This window comes from Opisthocomus hoazin, chromosome 6 (assembly GCF_030867145.1).
Source record: "Opisthocomus hoazin isolate bOpiHoa1 chromosome 6, bOpiHoa1.hap1, whole genome shotgun sequence".
Lineage (NCBI taxonomy): Eukaryota > Metazoa > Chordata > Aves > Opisthocomiformes > Opisthocomidae > Opisthocomus > Opisthocomus hoazin.
Window position 1 is genome coordinate 3923113 of NC_134419.1, and position 27514 is coordinate 3950626.

Here is a 27514-nt window from a genome sequence, read left to right on the forward strand (position 1 = left end):
ACATTTAGGAACCCCACCTGTCCAGCCTGCTGACCAGCGTCGGGGCAGACAAGTTGGACAAACTCTTTCAGAGTCTCCTGAGGATGATAGCGGATTGCTGGGTGTGAGAAGTATGGCCCAGGCTGTTGAATAATGGGTGATGTTGGAAAATGAAGAGTCGATGGTGTTGCATGTGGACTTGCTATAGGAAAGAAAACAAAGAAGTTATATAGAGTTTTGCCTTTGGAAAATAAAACAGTTTAAATCTACCGTAGTTTTAGTCTTTTTTTTAAATGTACAGTATTGTTTATACATCTGATCTTCACAATTAATATATCAGACCACATTGTGTCCTACACTCACTTCATCTAGATCATGAAAGCGAACGGAGCCAGACATTTTAAAGGATTTTCTGTGTTTTAGTGGACATGTAGAAGGGAATCAGCAGTCCTTTGTCAAAGTGAAAACTATTCATCACCTTAAGAGCAGTCCTAATCAATCAGGCAATAAAAAAATGTATTTGGGAGATTAGGGTTGATTTAATTGACAGTTCCTATAACTTGGATTTGCACAGATGAATCCATTTTATATCGTACTATAAATGGTTGATAATTTAAAGATGGTCTAACGCTTCCTGTTGTTGGGGTTTTTTTCCCACCTCAGTTTAGGAACATTTATTTTAAGCAACATGTTTCCATCTAATGAACATGCACAAAGTGGCAAGATCGTTTTGAAAATCACATTTACATTTCTCGGCTCAAATCTTCAGCAAGCCCCCAGCTTGCATTCAGGGATGAAGTTTAATTAGGTGAATTTATGGGCCAACAAGCCAGCTGGAAAATGTACTGCAGTGAAGGTGTAAAGGTGTAATGTACACAAGCCCATTGTCAACGGCAGATTTCACCCTCAGCTGATTTCAGCAGAACTACAAGTGCAGCTGAAGAGCCTTCTGCTCTCCTACGTTATGTGACGCCTTTCCCCAGTTCCTTGGTCTTCAAGATGTATCGGGTTGGACCCTTGGTGGCTAACGGTGCTTTCCACTGTTCGCTGTCACCATGAGGCAGCAACTGCTGCCATTCATAATGCTATGAATTCTCCCTTTCCCCTCTAAAATGAGAATTCACTTTTCCTTTAGAATGGCCAATTAATCTAGTTGAGCAGAAGCTCATCTGCAAACCATAGTTTATTTCTCACCAAACAGTCATCACTGCATCCCTGTTGCTCCCTTGGCACGCTATCCTAGTAACCTTTCAAGGGTGTCCATGTGCAAATCAGAGAGATGCAGGAAAGTTAACTAAAATCAAATACAAATGAGCAAACACTTATTTCATGATGAATGTTATGAAAAACCCTCGGTTAAATAAAAGCTAAAATCTGCTTCTTAGTCTTGTTCATCGCCAGTTTAATAATACAACACTTTATTAATAATTTTTTTCTTAAGCATTATTAAACCATTAGCAAACTCAGGGCCTGAAGATGTGGATAAAACATGCACTCAGAGACAGCTGTAAGGAAACCTACTGCATTATCTTGGAAACACTCATTAAGGGTTGGCTGGGCAGCACTTCCGTGTACTTCTTTCTCCACGACCATATAGGAATGGTTGCTTTGACACCACCACCAAAAAGAGCTGCACTCCTGCCTGGGGTGCTGATATGGGATGAACATGAGGCTCTCATCCTTGGCATGAAAAGCCCCCCTGTAACCTTGTTAACCCCATGTGTTCTCCCAGTCTGTTCCCCTCAATACCGTTTAAAATATTCATAAAAGCAAGAGAAAACCCTACTGAATGCGTGGTACTAAGCGGCATCTCATGCAATGGGAGAACACCACTAAAAGAAAGCATGGAGAGGAGGAACCCAAAGGTAGCACGCAGCCTTCAGCTACCTTTGATCAAAGCAGATGCATATCCAGGGCATCTCCTCCGCTAGCACGGGCTCTGCCTATCGTCTAGCAGCGAGATGTTGTGGCATGTGGGCTGAACTGGAGAGCTGTGTCTTCTCACAGCTGTGCTAGCTCTGCAACGCTGCGCTTGGGAAAAGGAAACAAGAAGCAGCATATCCCACACTCCTTGTTATGGAAATGTCGACAGTTATTCCATGGCCAAGGCAAACACCTGTGTGCCCAGCCTGTTCGACCTGTCTGCACATCTGGGCTTATCTCTTGTTTTTTACAAACCTAGTTAATTATTTCTTAGTCACTTTTAAGACAAATAGTTTCGTTCTGAGTTTGCATCTTAAATTATGGTATATTTGAAAACTCTTCAGATAAAGAACCCAAATCTTCAAAGGAAGAAATGAAGGCTATTTTCCTGTCCCCAATCTCCTGGGAGAGGCTGTAACTTTGAAGTGTTGTATTAAAGGCAGGGAGAATGTGGGATTCACCTTAGTAAATGTGGGTGTCTACCATGGACTAATTAGCTTTGAATCAACGGAGAACTAAACAGAACTAATGGTGTCTAAGGAGCCGTTCACCTCATCCAAAACCAGACCACCGCCTTGGACTGGACTTCATGGACCACGCTGACTGGCTCACCGGTGGGTGTGAGGGGAGCCCACTGGTACTTGCTCCGAGGTAGATACCTCCAGTCTACGCACGCACCTTCAGTTAGGTGAATTCCACCCAGAGCGTCAGCCTCTGATCTCACTGACACCAGCCCCGGAGGTGCAGCCGCTCTAACGACACCTACGTCACAGCCACTTCACAGCTACCAACGTATCAGCACTTTCTCCAGGAAGCAACAGTCATTTCAGAGCTTGGCAAAACATTTTGCCACAAATATTTGTTCAACAAAAGTTGGTGGAAAGCATTTTGATGACTACAACAAAATTTCCATTAGCATACAATATTTCTGTAATTTTTTTGATACAAAACATATTCTTCCTCCCTTCCTTCGTAACTCCTTTTATAGTTCCCCATTTCCTTGTATGCCAAATGGAAGATGAAGGATGAAGATAAAAGTGAGAAATAAAAATTTACGTGGCAAACACCTAATTAAGTAAAAAACAAATTGCGATTTTTTAAACATTTATGAAAAAAAAAATTCATTTTAGCACAAGCTCTGTTAATACTACGTGAAATTGTTATTCAACTCCACTGTCCTTTGTACACATCTGGGAACAAATTCACTCCTTTTCTTCCGCTGGGTGAAAAGGAGATAGAAATGCTATTTCAACCAAACAAGGAATAAAAAATTGTACCCAGGGAACATGTGGAAATTCAAAGCCAGGCCTGAGAACACACCATATTTAGCTTTTCCAAGGTATGGCTCCTCGTTCAGTAATTTGATTTGCTACATGAAAGACGTTATCATTATTAGAAATACTCATAGGCATGTAAGTAGTGGGTCTTTCTCTGTTGCTGTGACCTCCTTGGCATGTCAGAGTAGGAAACAAAGCGGAGAGCATTTTTTGGTGATCTTCCCAAAGTGAGAGAGAGAGAAGAAAAATGAGTGCAGAAACGATCAACAATAAACCAGGAAGTTAAAGTGCCGCAAGCAGGAGAAAGTGGTTCGTCTTCGGAGTCTGGCCAACTCCTCAGTGCAGCCTTGAAGGGCTTTCTGCTGATCCCAGGGAAGACTGGGGGAAGGAAACAAGAGCCAACAGGCATCAGTCCTCAGTCTGTGCCATATACTGGCGGGTAGGGTTCATCTTCTCCGAGCAGACGGATTCGCATGAGAAGTACAGAATGGAACAAGGATCTCCAAAAGGTTTGTTTTTGCAGACTCGGACTGGGAAATGCTAAATTTCTCAAGTGGCAGTAGTAAGGGCTGCTTGATAAGAGGGAGAATCTACTGCTGTTAAACTGATCAACTTTACAAGTGTGCCTGCCTTTAATACTAGAGAGAGGGAATTAAATGCAGAAGTCTAAAAACTGCTGGCCCAGGTAAAGACCATTACTCCAATAGCTGTTTTGGGGTCACCAACTCCAGTATATGCAAAAACAGCCTTTCAAACAAATTCTGAGTGCAGAACACAACCCTGTTTCCAAATATATGGATCCTCACAAACATCTTTAATCAGTTAAAGGATGTGAGGTAGCGGTGCAGGTTGCTATTTTCCCTACTCGCCCTAAAGCCTTACACAGAAGTCCACTTTTTCCTCACTTCCTGCTGTTCTCTCTATACATCCTGACTTTCATAAGTCAATTCTACATGATTTTTTCAGCCTGTGTATATCTGCCAGGTATTCAGCTTTGCAATCTTATTTTAGTTGCCCCTTCCCTCTTCTATAAACCATCACGGAGTCACTCAACTTCATCAGAAACTTCGATTCCTTTCATTACCATTGTGGCTTTTGGCAGCAGCTTTTTAGATGGGTTCCTAATTCCATGGGAGGGATCCCAAGAAACGTAAGCAGTATAGAAATGTCAATAATAAAACCTGATCTGCTTTTGGATATGGCTTCCTCTTAGCTAGTGTTACAGAAACACCCCCTCAGCACTAAACAACAAGGGTTCCCCTAAATAATGCTTATTAATCAGTGATAATGTAGCGGTTAACAAGTGAAATTCCTAAATCTGCTGTTTACCCTATTAATGTTACTTTTCAGGTCAGAAGCTTGAAGTTTATTAACATGATCCCCAAGAAGTAAAGGACTGCATGCAAATGGTCAAAAAATCCTCATTTCCAGGGAACATTTTACCGGTCTAACACTTCTGAAAACTCTACCCAAATAAATTTAGACTGGTCCAAGTGACAGACCCACTTCTTAACTACAGCATCATCTCTTTGTTAGAGTAAAAGTGTGTTTGCTTCTAAAAGGGGCAAGTGACCATGGACAAGCCACTTTCGTCATGACTTTCAGAAATGCTTAATAAAAATTCTAAAGCCATTTCTTCCAAAAACCACACCTAGAGTGATGCAAAGTTTTCTGTGTACGAGAAGGGGCTGTTACGACTTACGTGCTTCTGATGGAATATTACAAGTCTCAATCAGTGATTGTAAATTATTTGAGATCTTCAAATGGAAGATAAAACAGGTCTTTGTCTATTATTTATTTACTTATTGACTTATTATTTATGTATCCCTAAGCAGCTGCATGCTGCTAACCCATATTTCTCTCGGCGTCTTTCAGCCTGTGACATTTATATTTTATTATTGACCTCACTAAATGACATAAAATATAAGTTCTACACCCTATGAAAATATGTGTATTCCAGCTCAGAACTTCATTTCTACCTGCTGTAGGTATGAAGGAGTTGGCCTATCTGGCGTTATTAAATCTGTTATTTGTGGGGGGGGGTTGGAGGCAGGAATTATCCTTCCATCTCAAGGCAAGCATAAATATTTCAAAGCACACATGATTCTAATTCCATTGAAGCTCATCTGAAACATCCCAGACTTTTTATTGAAAATGAGATGATAATGTATGGTGGCCTGCAACAGATATACCAGTATTTTAAAACTACTGCTATAGGGCCAAGTAATTATGCAGTACAGCTGTTGCGTGCTATGCTGGATTTTTTAGTGTTTTATGAGTTCGGGGTGCTGCGCAGCACAGAAGTAAGAGGATTTTTCAGAACGCTGTATTCTAACATCTGATTAGGCAGGCCAGTCTTGTCTTTTCCCTTCTTGATTTGTAGTAGCCAATAACAAACTAAATAGCTAATAAAATAAGCTGCATTCATTGATTAGGTTAGCACTTCACATGTCTAAGGCAAATGAAGAAGAGCCAGAATTGTGAATTCTGTTCAACTGAATGATCAGATAATAAAGAATCAGTTAATTTGAAACAGGTTATGGTTTTCTTCAGACATTTAGTACCCTTCTCAGGCCCTTCTCCTGGAACAAAGGAGCAGTCCTAATAAAGACGCATGGGATCCTTTCTCCCAGGGAGTGCTCCCTGATGTGGCAAAGGGGTTTCACGATCGCACCTGCGGTGCTCAGACGGATTTCTCTGCCAGCACAGCCCAACATATGGAGGACACCTATTGATCCATCCACCCTCCATCTCGTCTTCCAAAGAGCCTTGCCAATCCCTTCAAGTCCAGATGACTGGATGAAATTTCTCTCTTTATAAAGTCGTTTGAAGTCTTTGAAAGGGTCATTTAGTGTTGCTCTTCTCCTGCTCAGGAAAAGCCTGCTGTCACCCTGCACTCCTCGCCTGCTCGAAGAAGTAGTGATCTGAGGAATCAAACCCACTGCCCCTTCATGGGCACAAGGACAGGTCCATCACACCAGGCCAACAGTCGACTGGCTTCACTAGGGCACAATGCTCAGATACCTCCTCTATAAACTGATAATTAAGTTTACTAATAGCTCATTAAACATTGATCAATCTTCCTAGAAATAGTAACATTATAATCATAATGAAGCAAGATCATTTTTACCGGCTTGTTTTTGAGGCCATTATAATTGGCTTCATGACAATTAAGAAAGTATTTTTTTAAAAGTCATTTCCCTGGAAATGTTATAGAACAGTTTGTTCTGCTAGATATTTCCACTTCAGGCTTCTAAGTTGCTTTAACTCCCTGCATGCTGTAAGCTTTCTCCTAGCATTGAAGTGATGCAAGTGCCAGTTCAAATTATGCGAGATGTATCCCACCCTTTGTACCTCAAAGGTACTTATTCTGAAAATTGACCATATTAGAGTACTAATTGGCTAAGCCACCATGCTGGCTGATGTGAAATGCTTTCAAACACCATGAAACAGCTGTGTTTATCGGAAATATGAAGAGTGACTTTTTAATAAGGAGATCTGGCAATAATCCAAATTTGTTGAAAGGAACTTACACTTCTGTGTATAATACAATACAAGAGGTAAAGAATAGAAGCCTAAAACAATAGCTTTAAGCCCACAGATTTTTGTGATGAAAGCAGTTACCCAAACAAGAAAAAAATAATTAAGAAACTTGGGCTGGGATTTGCAGAGGTCCTGAGAGAATTCATTAACTGCTTTTGAATTTCAGCGGGAGCTGCGTCCCTGTAAATCTTCCAAAGGTTTCTGAAAGTCCTCATTTTTTTTTACTGCCCATTAGGAATTGACTTTAGGGTGATAAATGTAGAGCGACCTCTTATTCAGGTTAGCAAGGACTTGCCTTTACTTAAATATTGAGCTGCTGAGGGTAGGACTGACCAGTCCTAGGTCCAGCCCTTTGCAGGGAATTCAGATCAGTGGAAAACTTACGCACTGCTCAAGTCCCATAACGCTGCAAAGTGGCTGCTTAGTGACGCGTCTGTCAGGGCCATGGGTCATCCAAAGTCAAACGGATCCTGTCTTGCCTTCCCATTTGCAGTGACAAGACTGGGAAATCACAGCATGTGAGAACAAAAATAGGCCTTACCCTCCTAGCATGGGTAAAATTTAGGTATCACTGATGCTTACTTGCACATTATATAGGCAAACGTAGATGAAACATACAAAATATAATATAAAAAGCTGATCAATGTAAGATATGTACAAATACCCTAAGTATGATGGATGGAGTATCTGTTCCTGCCCATGGACATCAAAAAGAAGGACTGAATAGCAGAATATCAATCTCACCACTCCAGAAGTCGAGTGCAGGTAGTGGCTAAGCACTGCTGAAAAAAACAGCCCCATGGCATCTCCAAGTCGGGGCTGGCTGGCAGCCACTTGTTGCTGCTCTGCAGAGTGGTATAAGGCACCTGGACCCTCTGTTCAGAAATACTCATTCTGTAAGAGATTTTGCTGTAGCAAGTGGGAGGCAGAAGGATACTTTGCCAGGGCCCACGGAGTTTCTAGCAAAAGGAAAATATGCTTAAAGCGGTGTCTGGGCACAGGGTTTATTGGTGTGCTCTGGATTGTGAGTATCACAGGCTGCTTTTGAAAACCCGTAGAGCTGAACCGAGCGCTGGTTCCAGATTCTGGCATAGGCAGGGGGCCAGTTAAGTTAGCTATTTTGAGCAGATTGTTTTAAAACACATCAAAATTCTTCTGCCTTTGGGAGATCAGAATACTATAGAGCTGATTACATAGATACAGAAATAAAAAACATGCCTATAGAAAGCACTCTTCTCTTCCAAGACCATAGCTAGAGGTCAAAAAAACCTAATTTAACCTATTTGTGGAATACCTACTTCACATCAAAAGCTGGCAACTTTTGCATATTATTATTGTTTTTAATACACATGATGCATTCCCATATATAAGATAAAAACTACTGCTAAGAGAATGTATCATGTCTTTCTTATAATGAAATGCAGTTGATAAGTTTACAATAGAAATGTAAATTCTCTTAAAAACCACAACCTTTATGTGTGTGATGATATAATTCTGCTTTGATACTAAAAAGGGCATGGTAATGGAATCTGTGACTTTGGAGTGATATATTGCTGTTAAGTTAATAGGACTCCACATTCCCATTTCTAATATCGGTGTTTTTTTCCCCTTTCATTCTGTAGATGGTAAGCTGATACTACATAAACATTGTTAAAGCTATAGTTCCACGCTACAGTAATTCACTTAACTTTAACATGATTTATGGTTCTGTCAATAGAGGAGGTTGAAAATCCAAGAGCTCTGATGCTTAAACATGGGTTCCGTATTTAAGGCAATAATGTGCTTTTTGTGTGTGTCTGAAGCTAGAAGAATTTAGCATAAAGCAGAGATAAAAATATTATAGTTCGCTGCACTGTTTAAAGCATACAGTTTAACTTCATGGATACATCAAAGAGAGCAAAGAAACTGAACACAGAATTAGGAAAAGCACGGGTAAAATACTTTGCTCCTGCAGTACTTTATTTTTATATTATTTTTTAGGGATGCATGAAATCCTATTAGTATTTTTAACACTCCCCTTCTTTCATTCTTTTGCTCAGTTAGATCAGCTCCTTTTGTCAGGATGAGTTTAAATCTGGGTCCACTATGTTAATCACCCCCCATTCTTCTTTCTGGCACTTACCCTCCAGGCATTTTGCCTCTTTAGGAGATTAAGCGACCAAGTCATCTTGTTGCTCTAACATGTCCTCACTGGAGCAACATATTAACACAATTCCTCCGCAAAAGAGCCCTCTTTAGAAGTTTGCTGCAGGGATGACAAATTAACCCAGCATGGTGTCCCACACATCTATCTCAGTACAAATTATTAGTGTAATAGAGCTTTTAGTTATGCATTTATCTAGTAATTATTGAATGGTTATACAAAACGAAGCTGAGCAATCATGGCCCTTTATGAGGCAATCTCAGTGGGTGGCCTTACAGTTAATTTAGGATAGGACTGTCTAAGCAGTTCACTCACACACAAATTAGCTGAACAGCCTGCTCCTTTAAATATTTCCTATGTCACAGGCTAACTCTTCACAATACAACAAAGGTAGAGTTTTAATTACACGGTTCCTGACTTTTGTTTAGCTGAAGCTTTAACCATTTGCAAGCCTTCCTCTCTGCCCTCCCCTGCCTGGGATACGGGAGTGGACGGCACTTTGGGTAGGGTAATCAGGAATTTCTAAACCCTGACCTTGAGGCCATCTGTTAGGGAACAGTTTTTCCTTCAGCGTCTTATTATTTCAAAGTGAGTGGAGAAAATCAAAACCATCACCTACACAGCCAGCTATCCTGACACTGTAAATGGGAGCAGGGCTTCTTGCTGTTGCAAAAGCAACGCTCATCTGTTGGTCAGTGCTACGCTGTCTATGGTTTCTGCTCAGCTTTCTTACCCTTGGGGTGTGGCTCTCTCCTCTTTTGGCTGTCTTACATTACCACCCCCTGCTCTGAGATGTCTGTATCGGAAAGAACTTGCACCGTGTTGTTTTTGTCCAAATTCAAAGGAAAGTAGGTGTTTACATTAGCGTGCCAGCTGACAGCATCGAGGAGCAGCCACCGACAGTTGTACGGAACAGGACCTTACAAAATGTCCTTTTCCACTGTGTAGCTCTAGAACGGGTTAGCAGGAATCATCACTTTGATTCACTTGAAGCTGGCTGACAGGACAGCTAACAGGCACTGATATTTTGGTGACCCTGTGGAGAATTTTGATAGAGAAGGGCACAGTGTCTTCCCAGATATGTGACATGAAGTATTTGCCACTTTGGCACGAACAGAGAGTACTATCCTGCAGAGTTTCCCTGGTAGGCCTGATAAAAATCTCAATGGCAATGCTTATTATGGAGGAAATGGATATAATAGGAACCACTCCACTGGTTGACTTTCATTCCTTCTTCTCTTGCTGCTCACACGCCCACTTCCTTGGGTTCTTCCCTCTGTGCTGTATTTCTTGTTTCTTGTCATTGTGTTTCTCCTTCATTTATCTTCCTAACGTACCATCTCATTCTTTTTTTTTTTTTTCCTTTCCTTGCCTTTTCTGCCTTGCTTTTTGGCTTGCAGGATCTATGCTGTCATACTCGGTGGAAATGCTTGAATGCTCTACAGCACAGGCTGCTGTATATCCTAGGTTTACAAGATCGTGGTCAATTTAACGTTTCAGCCAGCTCCAGATATAAAGCCACTGGAGTGTAAGCAGCGATACGTGGAAACCTAAAACCACTTATGTAAATACTGCCGTCACCCGTAGTATTTAAACCCTTCACTGTCTGGTAAAGAGTTCAAGTGGGCTGATGTCTGGGAAACTTTGTAAGATGCCAGAAACACACGATGGCTTTGTAATACTGGAGCACTGTGGTGAGATACACTGACCACCAAATAATTTAACTTCCAGGTAACAAAAGTATGCTGCGTAGGAGATAGAGATCTAACTGCTCGAATTTGCAATGCTTTGAAATAAATTCTAAAACTGATAGCGATGCTAAAGCCACCCTATAGGTGATCAGTTTACCATCTGCCAGACACTGAATCCTAACCATGCTGGTCCAGAGAAGACATATGGTGCATTCATAGAGTCATGCCCAAAAAACTGCCATTATCAAGTGAAGCTCCATGAATCACTTGCTAGCTTATCACCAAAGAAACTTGGATCTTACCACCATCTGTTGGAACTACTGAGGAGTCACTGAAGCATTGGCATCCATGCGCCAGCACTCACTGCACATCTGGTCCTTTGGTCAGCCAGCTCAGATCCTCTCTGCTGGCTACTGCCCAGCTGGGCTGAGCACTGGCAGCAGCACCAATGCAGATAGGAGACTAGCGCGTAGCCTTCCACCACACAACATGGTACAGATAATTTCATGAGAGCAGAGGTTTCCAGCTAGTTCATTGAATGGAGCACCTTATAGCCAAGAAATTCTCTGAAGGATCTATTCCTCCTCCAAGCAAGTTTCGTCTGCAAAATGACTCGTTGTGGGGATCACTGGGAAGGGCATTCAGCATCCTGGGATACCCCAGCATGAGACGTGCACGGTGTTCTAAGGAATGTTTGGAAGCACGTGAAAGATTCAGGAACATTCCTGAGAAGTTATAAATCACTGGTTGTCAATGACAACACCTGCCACGAATAGTCTACAGCTTCTTCTCTGCTGTCTATTTTGATCATGCTTTACAAATGCATCTCACAGACACATCCAAGTGATAAACTTGCAAATATGAACATCAGAAGGAGATTGAACCTGCTTGTAATTGTTCAGTCGGCTGAGGAGCTCATTCTGATGGTGACCTACTTACTCATGGCTTTCTCTGAAATCTCTCTGCAGACTGAAGCTTAAATCTTGCTCTTAATTTTCTGAAAACCACTCAGAATGACCTGCCGCTGGCCGTTTACATAATGCATATGTATCCAGAGAGAATGCAACATGTGTGTGCTATAATATACCTACCATTTCTGCAGAAAGGTACAACTTCCAGGAACTAATGGTGGACATGAATTGCTCAAAGATTATGTCCTCTTATATGACCGCATTATACACTTTATGTTGCCACTTTTGATACCGGAAAAGCTTCTCTCTTCTGCTTACTGTCCTAAAGTACACTGGAGGGAATGGGATAAAGAACAAAGCTGGATTTGCAGAAAATAATCCATCTCAGTGTATTACTCACTACTAACAGAATGATTGTTGTAGGAGAGACGTAAACACAGCCAGTGTGCTTGTGGAAGAAGAATACTGAAGAGGAACATCCAAAAAGAACAAAGAACTAAGTCCGGAACAAGATTTTTCCAGGATGATGACACTTAAAGGATCCATGGATGGATTCAGAGGGATTTTTCCTGAAAGTCTGTAAGACTTTGTGAACAAGCATAAAATAGAAGACGCTTCTAAACGATGTTGCAGAAGAACAGTTTTTGCTTAACCTGTTAGGAACCACGATGATCATAAACTGTGTTGTTTCTTTATGGAGTTAGTAAAGACATCTTCTTCCAAACAAACAAAATTTGGGAACTTTAATCATTGTGTTTGCTCTCTCAAATTCTGGCTGTCTTTGAATGTTCTTCTCACACAGCTAATGGATATTCCCTGGTGCACAGAAAAAGTCTTGCTCAAACAGACTGTAGATGAGATTGAAACAAGACCTCACCAGTGATACATTTCCTCTCTCAACCGCACAAAAATCCAAAACACAGAAGGTCTAAACAGGGGAAGACAAAGGCATTCAATGATCTTAAAAAATAAGTGAAAGATAGCTAAATACAGAAAGGCCTATTAACTGATCAATCAACAACTCAAATTTAAAAGGCTGAACTTCTAAAAGACAGGAATTCAGTCAGCTGATGTCCACTGAATATAATGTTAATGGAACATTCATATTATTCGTACTTATCACCAATTATCAAGGCTTTTAAAAGAAGATATGTTTGCCAGATAGCTCAGATCCAAATTTCAAGGGAAGACTCGTACAGAAATGAGATGCCTAAGTATCTGCTAAGGACGTAGGTGTGTGTCTGAGAGTAATACATAATTTTTATGGGATTAACCACAACAAATCAAACTACAATAAATAGATTTAACACAGCACAAAAACCCATGAAGTGCAATTCTGACCTCACTTCAACTCAGTGCAATTCCACTACTTCACACCACATCACCTGGACTGTGCAGACAAAGAGGCTCCTCCTGGTTTATGCTGCCCTTAGTAAAACCACACTAACGCCAAACAGACATTTCAAGAATAATTTCTAGTGTGAATTGCTAGTATGTCTTACTATGCTTCACCATTCGACCAGTTCCTTAATAATCTTCTTCAAATGAGACAAAATTTCATAGCAGAAAGAAACATGTCACAACCATCCATTCCTATTTTTGCATCTTCCAAAGAGGTTTGTTAGAAGATTCATTCATTTCCGTACATTACCATGCCCAAGTGAGTTCCTTTTCAAATGGGAACTGAGTATTGCATTTAGTTTTCTAGGCAAAATGCAAATGCATCTTTCTAACAAAAATGTATAAGCACATCTAGACCTAAAGGACATCTCTTTACTTGGCAAGTCATCCAGAAGAGTACTGTGAAGAAAACCATCCAAAGCACTGCAGGAACCAACGTCAAAGGAGTCCCTTAACAAGGTGGTTCTTCAGCACACTGACACCAACAACACCAGCACCAAACAACTGGCAGAAACAAAGCCGTAGTGCTGGAAGACAGGCGTGGTTCAGAAGTGAGTGATGGGTCCCTATCTCGAGCAGTTAGACTGAGTCTGTCTTATGAATGGACACAAGCAGAAGACACTCTCTGCAGAACATTCTGTCCCTTCCCCACCCACTTCAAACCAAACCCCGAGCCCCCAGAAACCAGCGCTTCCACCTTAGGTGCTGTTGAATGGTCATCAGGAGTTCTACCTAACAGACACCCTAGCAAAACCAAACATGGGTCTTGACAACTAAAACCTCCGGGTTATCAAGCTTCTGAAGCACAGCCTCTGGCTGGGCGGGTCACACGTGGCGATGACTTTCCTTGGAGAGGTGCTGGGACGGACACTGGGTGCCGTGGCTAAGGTTTAATCTGCCTGGGGGCTCTTGGGTTAGGCCTCACCTCTGGGTCCTGTAATGACAGGTCGATGGTGCTGTGTGAAAGCCGTTCCAAGGGAGGAGGTCTGCGAAGGCGAGGGACTGCTGAAACCAGACTTCTCTGACTTCTTTAATGTAGTTGGCGATGGCATTCCTGGCAAGAATGATTGATAAGTGCAATTTAATAATGCTAGGTCATGGAACGACAGCCTATGCATTGTGAAAGTGGGTGCAGAAGCAGCCAGAAAAACTTAAAGGACAAATGAAACGGAATACAACAGCAAGCTGAAAGCTCACATTTATTTGTGGTCTTTTTAGAGGCAGAAGCAGCCACGGTTTGCGCTGAGCAATGAGGACTAAAAGGCAGCCATATTTTTCTTTGAAATCTGAAATATGGATAAGATGCAGCTTATTATTGCTACTGAAACCTACTCGGCTTTATTTTTAGAAATCTGTAATAGCTGGAGCATTTGGATTTTTACAGGCTTTTTATGAGTTCTGTCTTTCACTCACTGGTTTAGTAGATTATTGCAAATGGATCTTTTAAATGTGCTGCACGACTCAAGGCACAACTAGAGAATGAAGTTTTCTGAGTTCAAACTCTGCCTCTCCTTACTCTCTTGACTTCAAAGGTATTTGAAAGCAATATGTTTATGTGGTTCCCTTTTGCTTTCAAATTTTTTAAAGGGTGAATGGTATTTGTGTCTTGATCTCAGAAGCCACGCTGGAATTATTTCGGAGTTGTTATTATGCCCTTGAACTATATCAAAGGCTTCCAATGAAAATCAGAGTTACGTTGCCATCGGGTGAAACCTCTCCCGTGGACAGGGAGAAACGGTGTAATGCTAATACGACCGGTTTGTTACACTCGGTAGGAATAACTCCTGTTGGTATCATATCAAGCCGTGGCACCAAAGAAATTAGTGGAATGAATATGTTGCAGTAGACTCTTAAAATCCAAGCCTTTTCTGCATACGATTTATGCTTGGATAAAAGAATATTACAGCATATAGATGAAGAATATATATGTGTGTGTCTCTATTATTCTCCATATTTTTATAGCTGGAGAGTTATATGGGCATTCTGATCATCTGCACATACTCTGAGAACACCTAAATTCCAGTACCTACAGTGCATCAGACATTCTGCATATCCGTAGGGATGCAGCAAAACAAAGGTACAGAACAGCTGAGGTTTCAGGTGCAAAAGCAAAATATCAGATGATGTGGAAGTCAAACTTCCCCTAGCAAAGCCATTCAACCTTACTTCCAGCTCTGTATTTTATAGAATTTAATTGTTAAAAAGTAAAGAGAGAGGCCTGGACAACATTATCTCTAGACAATATTATTAACTCTATGTTTAATAACACTAGTTTTATAGTCCCTGGGATGTTGATTGCAATATGCAGGAGCCTTCTTTTACTTTATGTGCTGCACTGCTGGGGTCTTAATGGTTTCAGTGAGGTCTTGCAGTTTATATTTCAGAAAGTTAAATAAAGTAAGGGAGCGGTCTGAGTTCCAGTGTCCTACTTGCAGCTTTCTGTCTTGAAACTGTTTGCTACCAGGGTTGGCTTTGCGGTGGCTTTTTCCTCACAGTAAGAAAGGTTACATACTTAATCTTTTAAAAATAAAAGTTTAGAACTGACAGAACATTGTGCAAGAAAAATTCTGTGTTGTTTTTTTTTTTTTTTCATATTGGTCCTAAGGACTTTGGAGTAGGGACACAAGCAAAAAGAGTTGGTTCAGTCTGGGGGTGAGCGAGGAAAGGAGACTGAACGAAGGTATTCAGTGACATGTCCCAAGGCAGCCTGCTGAACTTCTGCTCAGATGGCATGTTGGGATGTAACTTCCTTACTGAGTGTCCCTATCAGAAGGATACTCAAAAGAAGTAACGGTGCTGCTGACCCAGATTTCCTTACCGTAGAGGAACTGGGGGTGGAAACACCAAGTGAGCGTCAGCCCCAGCCCTGGACACAAAGCCAATATGTGTGCTCCGGGAGGGGCAGAGGAACTACGCTGCGGGCAGCAAGGCCATGGGTCCGTCTCCTCTGGGCTGGGCTGTGGAAGGGGAGAGGTTTGCCCCCTCGGAGGCTTTTAACACAGCAGGCTCCATCTCTCCAAGCGCAAAACACCATGGACAGAACAGTGACTATGTATGCGCAGGGATTATGAGCGCAGAATACGCCTGCTTGCGAGCGGCTCTGGCTGCGAGGTGGTGGAGCACCCTTGCGTGGAGCGTGCGAGGAGCAACATCTCCACGTCTGTGGGGCCGCACGGTTCAGCTGGCTCACGAACGCAGGGTCTGCAGTCCCTGCCTTCCCCAGGCCCTCTAGCTGCACACCCTCTTCAGGCTTATGGGAGAGTTAATAGAGCTTCCCAGAAAGTGAAGAAGCTGTTCTTTTACTCCTGTGCTAAAAAACCTGCTGGGCTCACCTAAACCTTGGTGGGGGGAAGGGGCAGAGAGAACAGCGGGACACGGCTTCGAGCTGTGGTGAGTTCATGTGATTGCACCCAAACGCTGGAACTCGGGGAGCTACAGCAAAACCGACGGCTGGATGGCCTTGCACTGTGGCAACGCTGAGCTGTCACGTTCATCTGGGGATGGATTTTATAAGGTCGAGGCAGCTGTTTGCATGTGAAAACAGAGATTTTAATGCAACTCTAGGCTGTAAAATTGAGTAGAAAGACAAACTGAAGCACTGATAATTGATTCCTACTTCTGTTTGTTTGTTATCTTTCTGAGTGCCATTATTATCACTACTTTTTATATCAGAGTATTCTGAAATTTGGTTTGGAACAGTCCAACTCTACCATGTTTTTATTCTGTTTAAGGATTGTAATGACACATTTTATTTTGAGTGATCATATCCATCAGATCTCAAGAAAAAAATGGCTGCTTCCTAGTTCAGAAGAATCTGCAAACAGGAGTTTAATTACATCACTTAATATTGACCAAGAGAGAGAATAAGACGAGCTTGCCAGCTCATTTCCAAAGTATGTTTTGTCCTTTAAGAGGGGAGGGGATGACAGAAAGTTAGGCAGTGCAAAGCAATTAGCATCATTCACATTCTACGTTGCGCTAGCATGGTGCTCTAGCAGCAAAATTCAAACATTCTTTGAATGGGTTAATAAAAGAAGAAATACAGTCGGCATGCAAGAAAAAGGTTTCCAAGAACAAGCCAAAATATGTCCCATTCTTCTAAATTTATCACAGCCATGTCACATTATCCTTGAGACTGCCAGGAATGTCAATTTTTTTGCAATTTAAAAAAAATATCTCATTTAGCACCATATGTTTGGTTAATGTGCCTGATATATCCTGCGTATTCTTTAGTCCATCCATTTCTAATACTCATTTTCTTTTTTTCCCCCCTTGCTAAGCCATATGTTACAATGCTGGTCATTCTATCGAAGTTCCTTTCGGGAGCTGAGAGCGAGAACGAGGGAACTCGGGTTTAATCACCCGGAAAAATTTAAATCCGATACTACAAGTCTCACTCTTCGGCAAGCAGCCTCAACACTCGAGTTAGCATCGTAGGTGCCCGGTGCCTATGGAAATCAGGCCACCAACGAGGTGGCGTGGTGTATATTAACAACCGTGAGCCAGGAACTAAGATAAACGAGAAAATATGGAAATAGGTGTTTAATTTTTGGCACCCACGTTTGAGACTCTTGGCTAGTTTTAAAGGTCTTCTCTTTCATACCTAATGAGTTTTAACACATTTAGCGGTCCCCCGTCCGCAGCTTCCCCTCCTGTGTTGCTCAGGGATGCAGGAAATTAAAAAGTTAATACTGAAGCTACCCCGGGCAGAGCCCAGGGAGGATGCTGCTGCCTTGCGCGGCTTTCCTCAGCATTGCTCCCAAGAGCTAATGAATACTGGGCACCACTGCACTGCAGACCAGATTTCAGCACTTCACGTGGCCCCGAGGAAGGGGCAGTGCCAGCTCGTGAGGACACCTCTGAGTCCTGACTTTCGTCTGTCTCCTCTCTGGTGCAGGGCAGCAGCAAATCGCAGCGTGCCCCAGCCCGTCTCAGCTGCGCTGGCCGGTGCACAGGGACCGGAGCCAAGGATCCTCCCCGCTCCCTGCCTCTTGCTATCCATCTGCTCCGAGCAAGGCATAAACAACAACAGCCAGAAAACAACGGCTGGGTGACCCAGGTGGGGTTTAAAAGTGTTTCTTACTATTCTGTGTATAGGCCTGTTGTCCAACTCACAGTCACACCTGGCACTTTTAGGAAACACAGATTTCACAACTTGGGTCTGAGTTCCTCCGAATGCTATTTAGAGCGCAAGAGAAGAAAACCAAACTTAGTCTATTTTCATCTTATGGCAGCTTTATAACTACTGAATAAATGGAAAAGTGGATTGCTAAATAAAAAAGAATATAAAGGGATCTGTGGCATAAAACACAGACGAAAGTCTGCTGGGTGTGTTCCTTTAACTTACTGTACTTGTGTTCATGTGACTGTGTATGTATGCCAAACATATATGGTCTTAGGCTGCTCCCATTAACACAAATCCATTTTTTTCACTGGACCGAGGGAACCAGATCAAAGACCATGATGGTGCTAAATGGAACAAGATGTGTACTTTCGTATTTTTTTCCAAAAGGAAATATTAATTCGACATTGGTTTTTCAGTTGAAAAAAATTTTAATTGCAGTACACAATAAGCAGAAAATTCAGACAACAATAATCTTGAAACTGTTAGCAGCATTATATTTCTATCAAGGAATTCGTGTGCCTTTTCAACATTAGAGCTTTCTGAATTTTCATTAATTTGGCATTTCCCTAAACACACAAGTTATTTTGTTCATTCCACATCATGCATCACACCCTTCTGCTCAATGCATAATGCAAGCGTAAATGGGATCCTTGTCCTTGAGAGACTCTGGTTACTGGAGCCATTGCACGGATGTTGAAGTCCCGCAGTAAGACCTTCCAAAACTCTGCACTTCGCAAACCTCCAGCCCAAGTTTAATCAGTGAATGCACAGGAATACTTCATGTTCCTCATCTTCTAAGGGGCACTGGAGCATTGTGATGGTTTTAATTCCTCTACCGCCTTATGTTTGCCAGTACTAGAAACGCACCACATAAGAGTCTTCCTTGAGTACAGCTAAAGATCTTCAAATTTTCATGTATGAGGCTGATATATATTTAAATGGACCAGAAAATGATGCATGAGAATTGAATGCACAATTCCTTCCCAGAACAAATAAATATCTACGAACCTCTTTTCCATATACCTATGCACCTTACTAACAGAGGACTGAAATTAGGATTAGCTTTGATGGAGTGAATGGAGTCACAGCAGTGTAAAAAGAGAACAATCCCCCCTCTCTCCAAATCTACAGCTGTGTCTGTATCTGTATATCCATCCAATTTCACGTGATTAATTACTAACGTTCTTCTGACTGCACACATCTTAAACTGTAACTCCACCTCAGGTTAGCCACATTGGTAGACCAGCTAATACTCATCTCCAAAGGTGACTTCTGGATAATTACCCCAATATTCCCAGTAGCTCTCTGCCACTAGACTCTGGATGGAGATTTCGTGATGAAAGCTATGAATGAAACACGGTTTGGATCTTCATTCTCAAGGGGCACTACGAAAAGGAATCACGGAAGCTCAGATATTACCAGGTGGACCACGAACTCAACAACATGCAGAACAAACAGATGAAGTTGGCTGTTGAAGAAAACACTGGTATACGGGAAGAATTTTTCAAGGAATTTTCATCCCTCTGTGCAAATTATTCCAGCAATTTCACTGAAATCGGTATCAACAGAAATGCTGATCAGCTGCTTCTTATTTCTGGGGAATTCTTAATTTCAAGCTTCTTGAAATTTTGATGGCTACACTACTGTCAGTCATAGCAAGTCTGTTCTACCTAGTGCTGAGCAAACTTTATTTGTCATCAGCTGAGCTACGATCACACTAGCTGCCATCCATCAGTTTACTGTATTAGTTGCTCCAGTATACACAAAATACAACGCAGATGGAAATTCACTCCTCCTAATGAAGTGCTCTTGAGTTTCTACATTCTGAAGGGCCACTCGCTGCCCTGGTCGCATTCGGAGTTGCCACAATCACTGAGGAACTACCTGCCGGTGAGTACCTCGCTTCACAAGACTAAATCCAGCTTAATAAACAGTGAATTTACAGCAGAAAAACGAAAGCTCCCCCTCTATCCACTTATCAGACTACTGCATATGCATCACCAACACACACAACCAGTTTCCTCAGAACTCGACATCTGACAGATCATCAGGAAAACAGAGCTAATCTATCCGTACCCATCAACGTCGTATCATAGGTGACTGCCAGATACTTAAGAAGCTATCCAAAAGAAATGTCACAACTCTTTTTCAAGACACTACAAAAGAAATGTTCCAAATAAAATAAAGCAAATGCGCGTACAATTAAATGAGCCAAAGAACTTAATAAAAAGAGATTGATTAAAATGAGGACCAGAATGCTGAAAAAGGACTGAGAGAGAGAGGTGCCAAAGGCGCATTAAATGGATTCAGTGGCTTTAGGTTTTAAATGCTTTTGGACTCCTCAGCAATTTTTAGCCAAAAATGATAATTCAAGTTAGAATCAAAATTCTGATGTCACTTAGGAAAAAGACGGTTGAGCTTTCTCCTTTGTAAATGAGGACTGCTCCACTCACAAAGGAGTTTATACTGACGGAAAATCTTGCCTACAGAATTTTTAAACTGAGCGCTCCAATATTCACCTTTATTTTAAGACCCTACCCCATTAAAATCTGCCTTAAATTGCTCGGTGCAATGTTCCCATAGAGGGTATTACCTCATCTGTTTGTTTCTCTGTCTACAGCATCATCTGGATTGTTTCAGATCTCTTCAGCTAGCCTTCATTCCCGCTTTGTCAAGTGGTTCTTTCCATAACTAATAAACTAGTACTCCATGTATTACCAATTTCTTCACAGTACAATTTAACAATTTAATGAGATTTGTATTTAAAAACTTTAATGAGAAGTGTAGTGAATAGCAAGATAACAGGTCAACTTTCCCTTTGATTAATATTAGTTTCAGTTATCATTTTTCATTGTATAAATACATATTGCAATAAAAAAAATTTCTAATGACATCTTTAGACATCTCGTATTTTAAAATTCATGACTACATTTGTTTTATTTCAAATGTGATTTGAGAGTTTTTCAGCATACTTGGCAGATTGGATGTAGCAGCAGGGACAAACTGCATCCATCCATAGGAGAATATACCTTTATGTGGGTGCTTTGAGGAGGGAACATCTATAGCTGTAAGGCAAAAAATGCCATCATAAATTTGGATGGCATTTACAAAGCCCTCTAAAAAGTCTTTGCATATGATTATAGCTGAGGTATGATATTTTTGCAAGTAAAAGACCCAGAATAGATTTATGTTTCAACTATATCTTCCTGAGATGCATATGGATGCTAAATTGCAAGTGATACTAAAGGGAGTTTTAGTAACGGAAGGGGATGGAGTCAAATTTTCTGCCTTTTTTTTTTTTTTCATATTTTCTCAAAAATCATTTGCTCATTATTTGCATGTCATCAAAAAGATCATTGGCTATCCAGGCTATACATAACAATGATGGCTGCTAGACGCTGAAGGCATGAGATGGAGATGGGAAAATATGCAGATTTTTTCGACCTGTGGCCTCAGTTACTGCATGGTAATGCTTTTAAATGACTTTTATGATGACAAGACTAAGTTTGGTGCTAATATTGGTTTTGAAGACTTAATCGGTATACCTTGCCATCGAACATATGTTTTAATTAACAAAAGAGCTGTGGTCAGGATTGAAAATAGCTCAGGTAATTTACCATGTACTGTGAAGTCACCTGATTTCTGCACAATTTGAGGTGAAGAGTTTATACATTATTCCAAAGAAAGAAAGAGTTGCAAACTGAATTCATGTGCATCGTACCAAACTGAAATGGATTTATAATTTGACAGGTCAAGAGTGTACTCATGGAACTGTTATGTATTGCTATCCAGTGGTTCTTGGGATTTTCACCATATGACTGCCGAGGTTTGACAGTCACAGGACTGAGCAGTCATCTCATTCCTCCGTAACACAAAAAATAATTTGTAGCTGACCTACAGCTGCTGTGCTCTTTCACTGGAAAGTGTCCGTTGCCAGTCGTACGCTGGTGAGCGCTCGCTGGAATGGCACTGCGGACCTGCCGCCGGCAGCTCCTGGGGAAGGCTTGGCAGCTCCCAGGCAGCTGAGACTTCAACCGCCTTCCAACGCATCAGGCAAGTGATATCAGCGAGGTGAAATCAGCCTCATTTATCTGCGTTCCCAGTGGCTTTAGCATTCTGGGAGGAACAAAGAATCCGCCTGGAAAAATTAAAATGTTCCCACTGCTGAGAAGGCAGAGCACAGCAGCTCGGCTTTGGCTTCATTTCCAGAGGAGCCGTGCATGACCATGCCACCGGCAGGTCGGCTTGCGTGATCTGCCCAACACCTCTCTCGTCTACTGAGCAACTCGAAACCCATCCGACAGAGGCCGAGGGCTCACAGGGCAAAAGCCCCTGCAAGTTTCATGAAAACAGGCATGGGAAGGGCAGAGGTAACACGTAAGCGCTCCCTCCAGCGCTGTCACTCTGGCAAAGTGCTCGGCACGAGCTCTCTCCGTACGAGACACTGGAGAACCCCCGCGAGAGGGACACCTGGCACATCCCCCCAACCAACACAAAATGTCTGTGCACCGAGAACAAGAGCATTGGCATTGTTTGAATAAGCACACCCACCATGTAGTGCTCCGCGGTGTTCGGGGTTTCTTAGATATCCTAATTTTATAAAAGAAAGTAAAAGAAGAAAAAAGAAACAAGGTGAGAGAGAACACTATCATATTTCGTAGCAAGCAGGATACTGTGTGAAATCTTGGCCCAGTGAAGTGATGAAGGGGAAACTTTCAGTTTGCTTAAGGGAAAACTTATGAGCAAATAGTAAAATTACCAAAATACTACATTGCAGAAAATAGGTGCGTTTACGTTCAATTAAGCTGTGAAAAGGAAAATGGCAATTTAGCTTACAAAACTGAAGGGACAGAGAGAGCGACCAGAAGTAACTTTACAAGATTTGTATGCATGAGGATGCTGCTTCACTGGACCAAGACAGTTACAGTATGGGACAGGATTTTTCTTTTATTAGACACTTTGCTAGATAGCTTTGTCGAACCTCAGAAACTGCTGCTCTGGCATTATGAAATAATCCTACATAACTCGATCTCATGAGCTTAGGAACACAGAAAAATAGCCATGCCAAATCAGATTACAGGGATCCACCTAGCCCAGTATCCTCTCTCTGACAGTGGTAACTAATGGATGCCTAGAAAAGAGGAAAAGACCAGGGAAAGCATACATTGATAATTCTCCAAAATACTCTCCCAGCCTCCAACGATTTGTGATTCAAGGACTTCTAGGACAAAGTTGATATCATGGCATTGAAGATACTCGAATCCAAATGCACAGATTTACACCCCCCTCCTCCCCTCTTTTTGGATTTCTACCCCCATGAGGTTTCTACTAGTCACACAAAAACGGTTTCACAGTTGGCAAGTCCAGCATTCTTGCCACTAACTCTGAACGAGCTAACAGCTTTCAAGCCCAATGATGTTATGTGTATAAAGAGCAGCCAACACTTTTTCCTACGTAAAAAAGTGACATGTGTGCTGAGGTGCTCTAAGTGTATATACTTTGGGAGTTTTTATATTTTTTTTTTTAAAAAGCAAGAATCTGGCTGTAAATTGATATTAACATTTTTCAGTATATGTGTAAAACACATGTTCAGAAGAATAGAAGAGAGAAACTGTCACTCACTGGGAAGCTTTAGAGCTATCTGGCTCCCTGGGAAACTGCATGCAACTATTCTGGTGTCCAAGGGTTTGACCAGTGAGTTTCCTCTCCCTGCAAAGAATGAATGCAGAAGTAATAGAAGGTCTGAGGGGGAAGATTTTCGCAAATGGCTAAAGATACTCCTATTCTGCCCACTCCAGCAGGTAGCAAGCAGGTGGTGGTGGTGGAAGAAAAAGGGTGGGAAAGGAGAAACGCCTGCCTTCCCCTCCCAGCAGCTGGCACGGGCGAAGGGCAGGAGCCTGCCCGAGGAGAGCCTCGCACGCTCCCAGCTCAGCCCCCTGCCATCCCTTTGTGATGCTGCACTGGTACGCGACGATGCCGGCGGGTCGTCGCAGTCCCAGCGCTGCCACGCAACGTCAGGACGTTCTGCTCTGATGATCTGGGGCCTCGCTGGGACTCCCTTTCAGGACAGAGCTGCTACCAGCAACATAAAAATCCCGTATGCCCAGACAGGAGCAGTGACTTCTTAAGCATCGTGCTTATTTCGCTATCCACTTTTCAGGGGAGTTTTTCTGAAGTTTTAATTTTCTGATCGAATTGGTGCCCACATGTGAAATTTTTACTTCATTTATAAAAAGAATCGGTAAAAGTGGGAGTCTGAAAAAAAAGCTTATCCTTTCATTTTTGATGGCATATTGACTTTGTAAGAGTCTAAAGGCATGAGTGATATATTAGGGCGTCCCTATAACTTTACTTACAGCAAAAATTAGAAAGTGATCGAAAAGTTTTATAGAGGAGAGCAGAAATATCATTTTAAGCCTCTTAAAACTGCCTGAACTGTGAAATCAAGTAATGAACACTAGAAAAGGATCTGTCAGCTGGAATCAAAGCTTAGACTAGTCAGCATTTTCTTCCTAAACCTTATTATGGCAAAGATTTTTCATCTCTGCGCTCTGTTCATCCCAACAAATAAACCGACTTGACCTCCACCTGTTCCTCGGCGAAGTCCGCTGGCATCGCTGACTGAACCCCATTCTTTCCCTTCAAAGCCCTCTGCACCACTGCGAAGGTGGGAAGACGCAGCTGTGCACTGATTCAAGCTGCTACCAGTTCATAACCAGACAGCATTTCACAGCACAAATTACAAGCAACAGAGGAGGGGAAAAAAAAAAAAAGAAAAAAAAAATGTAGTGCCAATGAAATCTGGAAGGGGGCAACATTTTTCATCAATTTAACAATGAGATTTTCATAGAAAGAAGTTCTTTTTTTGTGTGTTATTCCGAACTACCCTTTGAGGCAAGAAACATTTTGCTTACGCCGTAACAATGAACCTGTGCTAACACCACACAGGAAGAAGTGAAGAACATAATGGAAGCTATTTGGGTTTCTTTTATATTTCAGAAGTTGAACGCATTAACTGCTTCAAAGAGGTTCAGCTCCAAATGCGTGCGGGTTTCTAGACTTAGCAACAAGTCACAGCTATATAATGCAACATTGCTAAATAAAAAAAAATAATATTATGGAACACAGAACAGCAAGATACGTCATGAGGAAAAGTGTATAGCTATAGCAGTCGTTTCTTCAAATCTGTCATCGTGACAAAACCATGTAAGAAGCTTTCTAATACAAAGACATATCAGAAAAAGCCATTTTGTATAAAGTTGGACTTCTCTGGGTGATTAATGCTACGTTCAACAAAGGAGACAGTGTCTGTCTAATTACATTAAATACTTATCTTCTAGGGATTGGCAGGGTGTTTCTGCTCAATGTCACTTTTCATGACAATGTAATGATAGATCCGTTTACTTACCAGTGCCATTAGCAAAAATTGTACTGTTTTCTCAACTGCCCTCATATCACGAAAATATTTGATTAACACACTGTAGCTTATCTAATACTCTAAGCAACATATTCTGCATAGTTTCCTCTCTATTAAAAGAACAAGATTACAGCTTGTAAAATTTTTATTGCACTCACACAAAAATAAATGAATAATGTGTGATAAAACTTCAAGTATCTTACTAGTTCACAAAACAGGTTTATTTGCTTTAAAATATTAACTTGTACTTAAAATATCAAGATTTGGGGGGAAACAAGCAAACAAACAAAGTCAGTGCTCTGAGGCACCACTTCCCATCCAGTCTTTAGTTATTATTTCCTTTTCATTTCAGCACATCTTTTGAAACTTTTAATACCTTAGGAAAAAAAAAACAAGCAGCTTTCATTCCTTTGCTAAAAAATAGATATGGCCATCTCCCACGTCTTTAAAATTCACCGCATCCTGAACTGACTCTTCAGAGTCATGCTACTGCGCCAACATACAAAGAACAATAAACGTCTGGAAGAATGCACACAGCGAAGGCAGTTTATATAGTAACAAGATAATTTCATAAACCTATATTGAAGAGAAAGGCTGTGATGTAACGTTCTAGCAGTATATATCAGCTACTTGATATTTACTAACGAGGTTAAACGACTATCTGTTTGTCTCAGCACTCTTCATAATTCACTTTTTAATGGATGGACAGGAAAAGTCAGCAGTGTATGGCACAGATCGTTTTAGAAATAGGACAAGACAGCTTACGGCAGTACCTATTTCAAAACACGCTCCATCTTTCCATGCGATCGCATCAAAAGTCTATACTTAGCAACCACAATACTTCAAATCTACTCATAAATCCTTTGAGGGGTAGATTTCTATTTCTAAGTAAACCAGCAAATTTGAAAAACAAAGAATCCTGAGGAGGAGGTGTCACTGTCAACTGGTACCACGTATCGTGCATCCGTTCTCATCTCCTCGGTATCTGATGCCTGTGCAGGAGGAGGCACATGGGAAGCTTCCTTCAGTGAGGAGTCAGGACATCAACCCCATTTTGCTACAGCTCCTCGCGCTGCCACGAAATGGCAGCAAGAACGTACCAAAACTGACGGGTAGTGGGCACAGCTCGACACAGCAATGCAGAATTAACCAAAACTGTCTTTTACCGTCCCTTGCAAGTGACTCTTGCAGCGAGAGGATGACACCGCAGCCAACTGCCACATAGGACTCTCCAAATTAATAATGGATTTAGGATATTCACTCCCTGAGCTGCGAGGGTGCGGGGTGTGTCTGCAATTATCTGGATATAAGTCTGACACACATTATCCTTCTATCAATGTCATTTCCCTTAGTAGCCAACAGATTATCAGCAGCTTTGTGATATTCCAGGTGTCAAAGAAGAATTAAAACCACAACAATTGCACAAACAAAGGGACAAAAGACGGGATACGTGTTTCTGAGCCCTGCATATCAATTTAATATGTGCAGCTGACAATGATGCAAATGTCCTCGGGAGAGAGGCAGCGAGATCCGTGCCCAAACATACACACACCACCGTCAGCAAGATGGCAGGGAACAGAAGCAGTAGGATTCCCAGCCCAGGACACATGCCTCAGCAGGCAAAGCAACCCAACGCAACAATCCTCTGGTTGGGGAGAATTTTGGAAGCACCTGATATGGGAAAGGGCCCTAAACAAGCCAGATGGTACTTTTAGCTGGCAGCAGAAAGAAGGAGACAGCCAAAAACATTACAGCATTTCCCCAAGAGGCCAGCGAATCGATTTTTAACCATTTCTTTTAAAGTGATGCTAGGAATATAAAAAATAATGTTTCTACACATTTTTAAATTGCTAATTTTATGAATAATGCACTTAAGAAGGCAACAACTGGAAGAGATGAGAAAGCAATGGATTTTCCCTTTCCCAAGGTGGTTGTGTATTTGACATCAGGTTTCTACTCAGTCATTGCCACTGTTTACTCTGAATTAAGTGCCAGGTTTTGTTCAAGGTTTTCCAAGTAACGTTAAAAGAGAAAAATCCTGCAAATGTAGAGAAAACAGTACTGTAAAATGACAATAGCACGACAGTTCTCAGGACGTGGAAGA

General features: G+C 41.6%; 1 protein-coding gene across 15 annotated transcripts in view; it reads right to left on the reverse strand.

The window, feature by feature from the left end:
• Nucleotides 1-27514, reverse strand: part of NFIA (nuclear factor I A) — a 361042-nt gene that overhangs the window by 39775 nt on the left and 293753 nt on the right. For 5 of the 15 annotated variants that reach the window (XM_075424357.1, XM_075424358.1, XM_075424355.1 and 2 more), the window contains 4 exons: nucleotides 23616-23702; nucleotides 22545-22583; nucleotides 13794-13922; nucleotides 3-181 (listed from right to left, as the gene is read on the reverse strand). In XM_075424357.1, coding sequence (XP_075280472.1) covers nucleotides 3-181; nucleotides 13794-13922; nucleotides 22545-22583; nucleotides 23616-23702 — 434 coding nt within the window. The remainder of the gene's footprint in view (nucleotides 1-2; nucleotides 182-13793; nucleotides 13923-22544; nucleotides 22584-23615; nucleotides 23703-27514) is intronic. The other 10 variants (XM_075424360.1, XM_075424370.1, XM_075424364.1 and 7 more) reach the window with 5 other exon arrangements.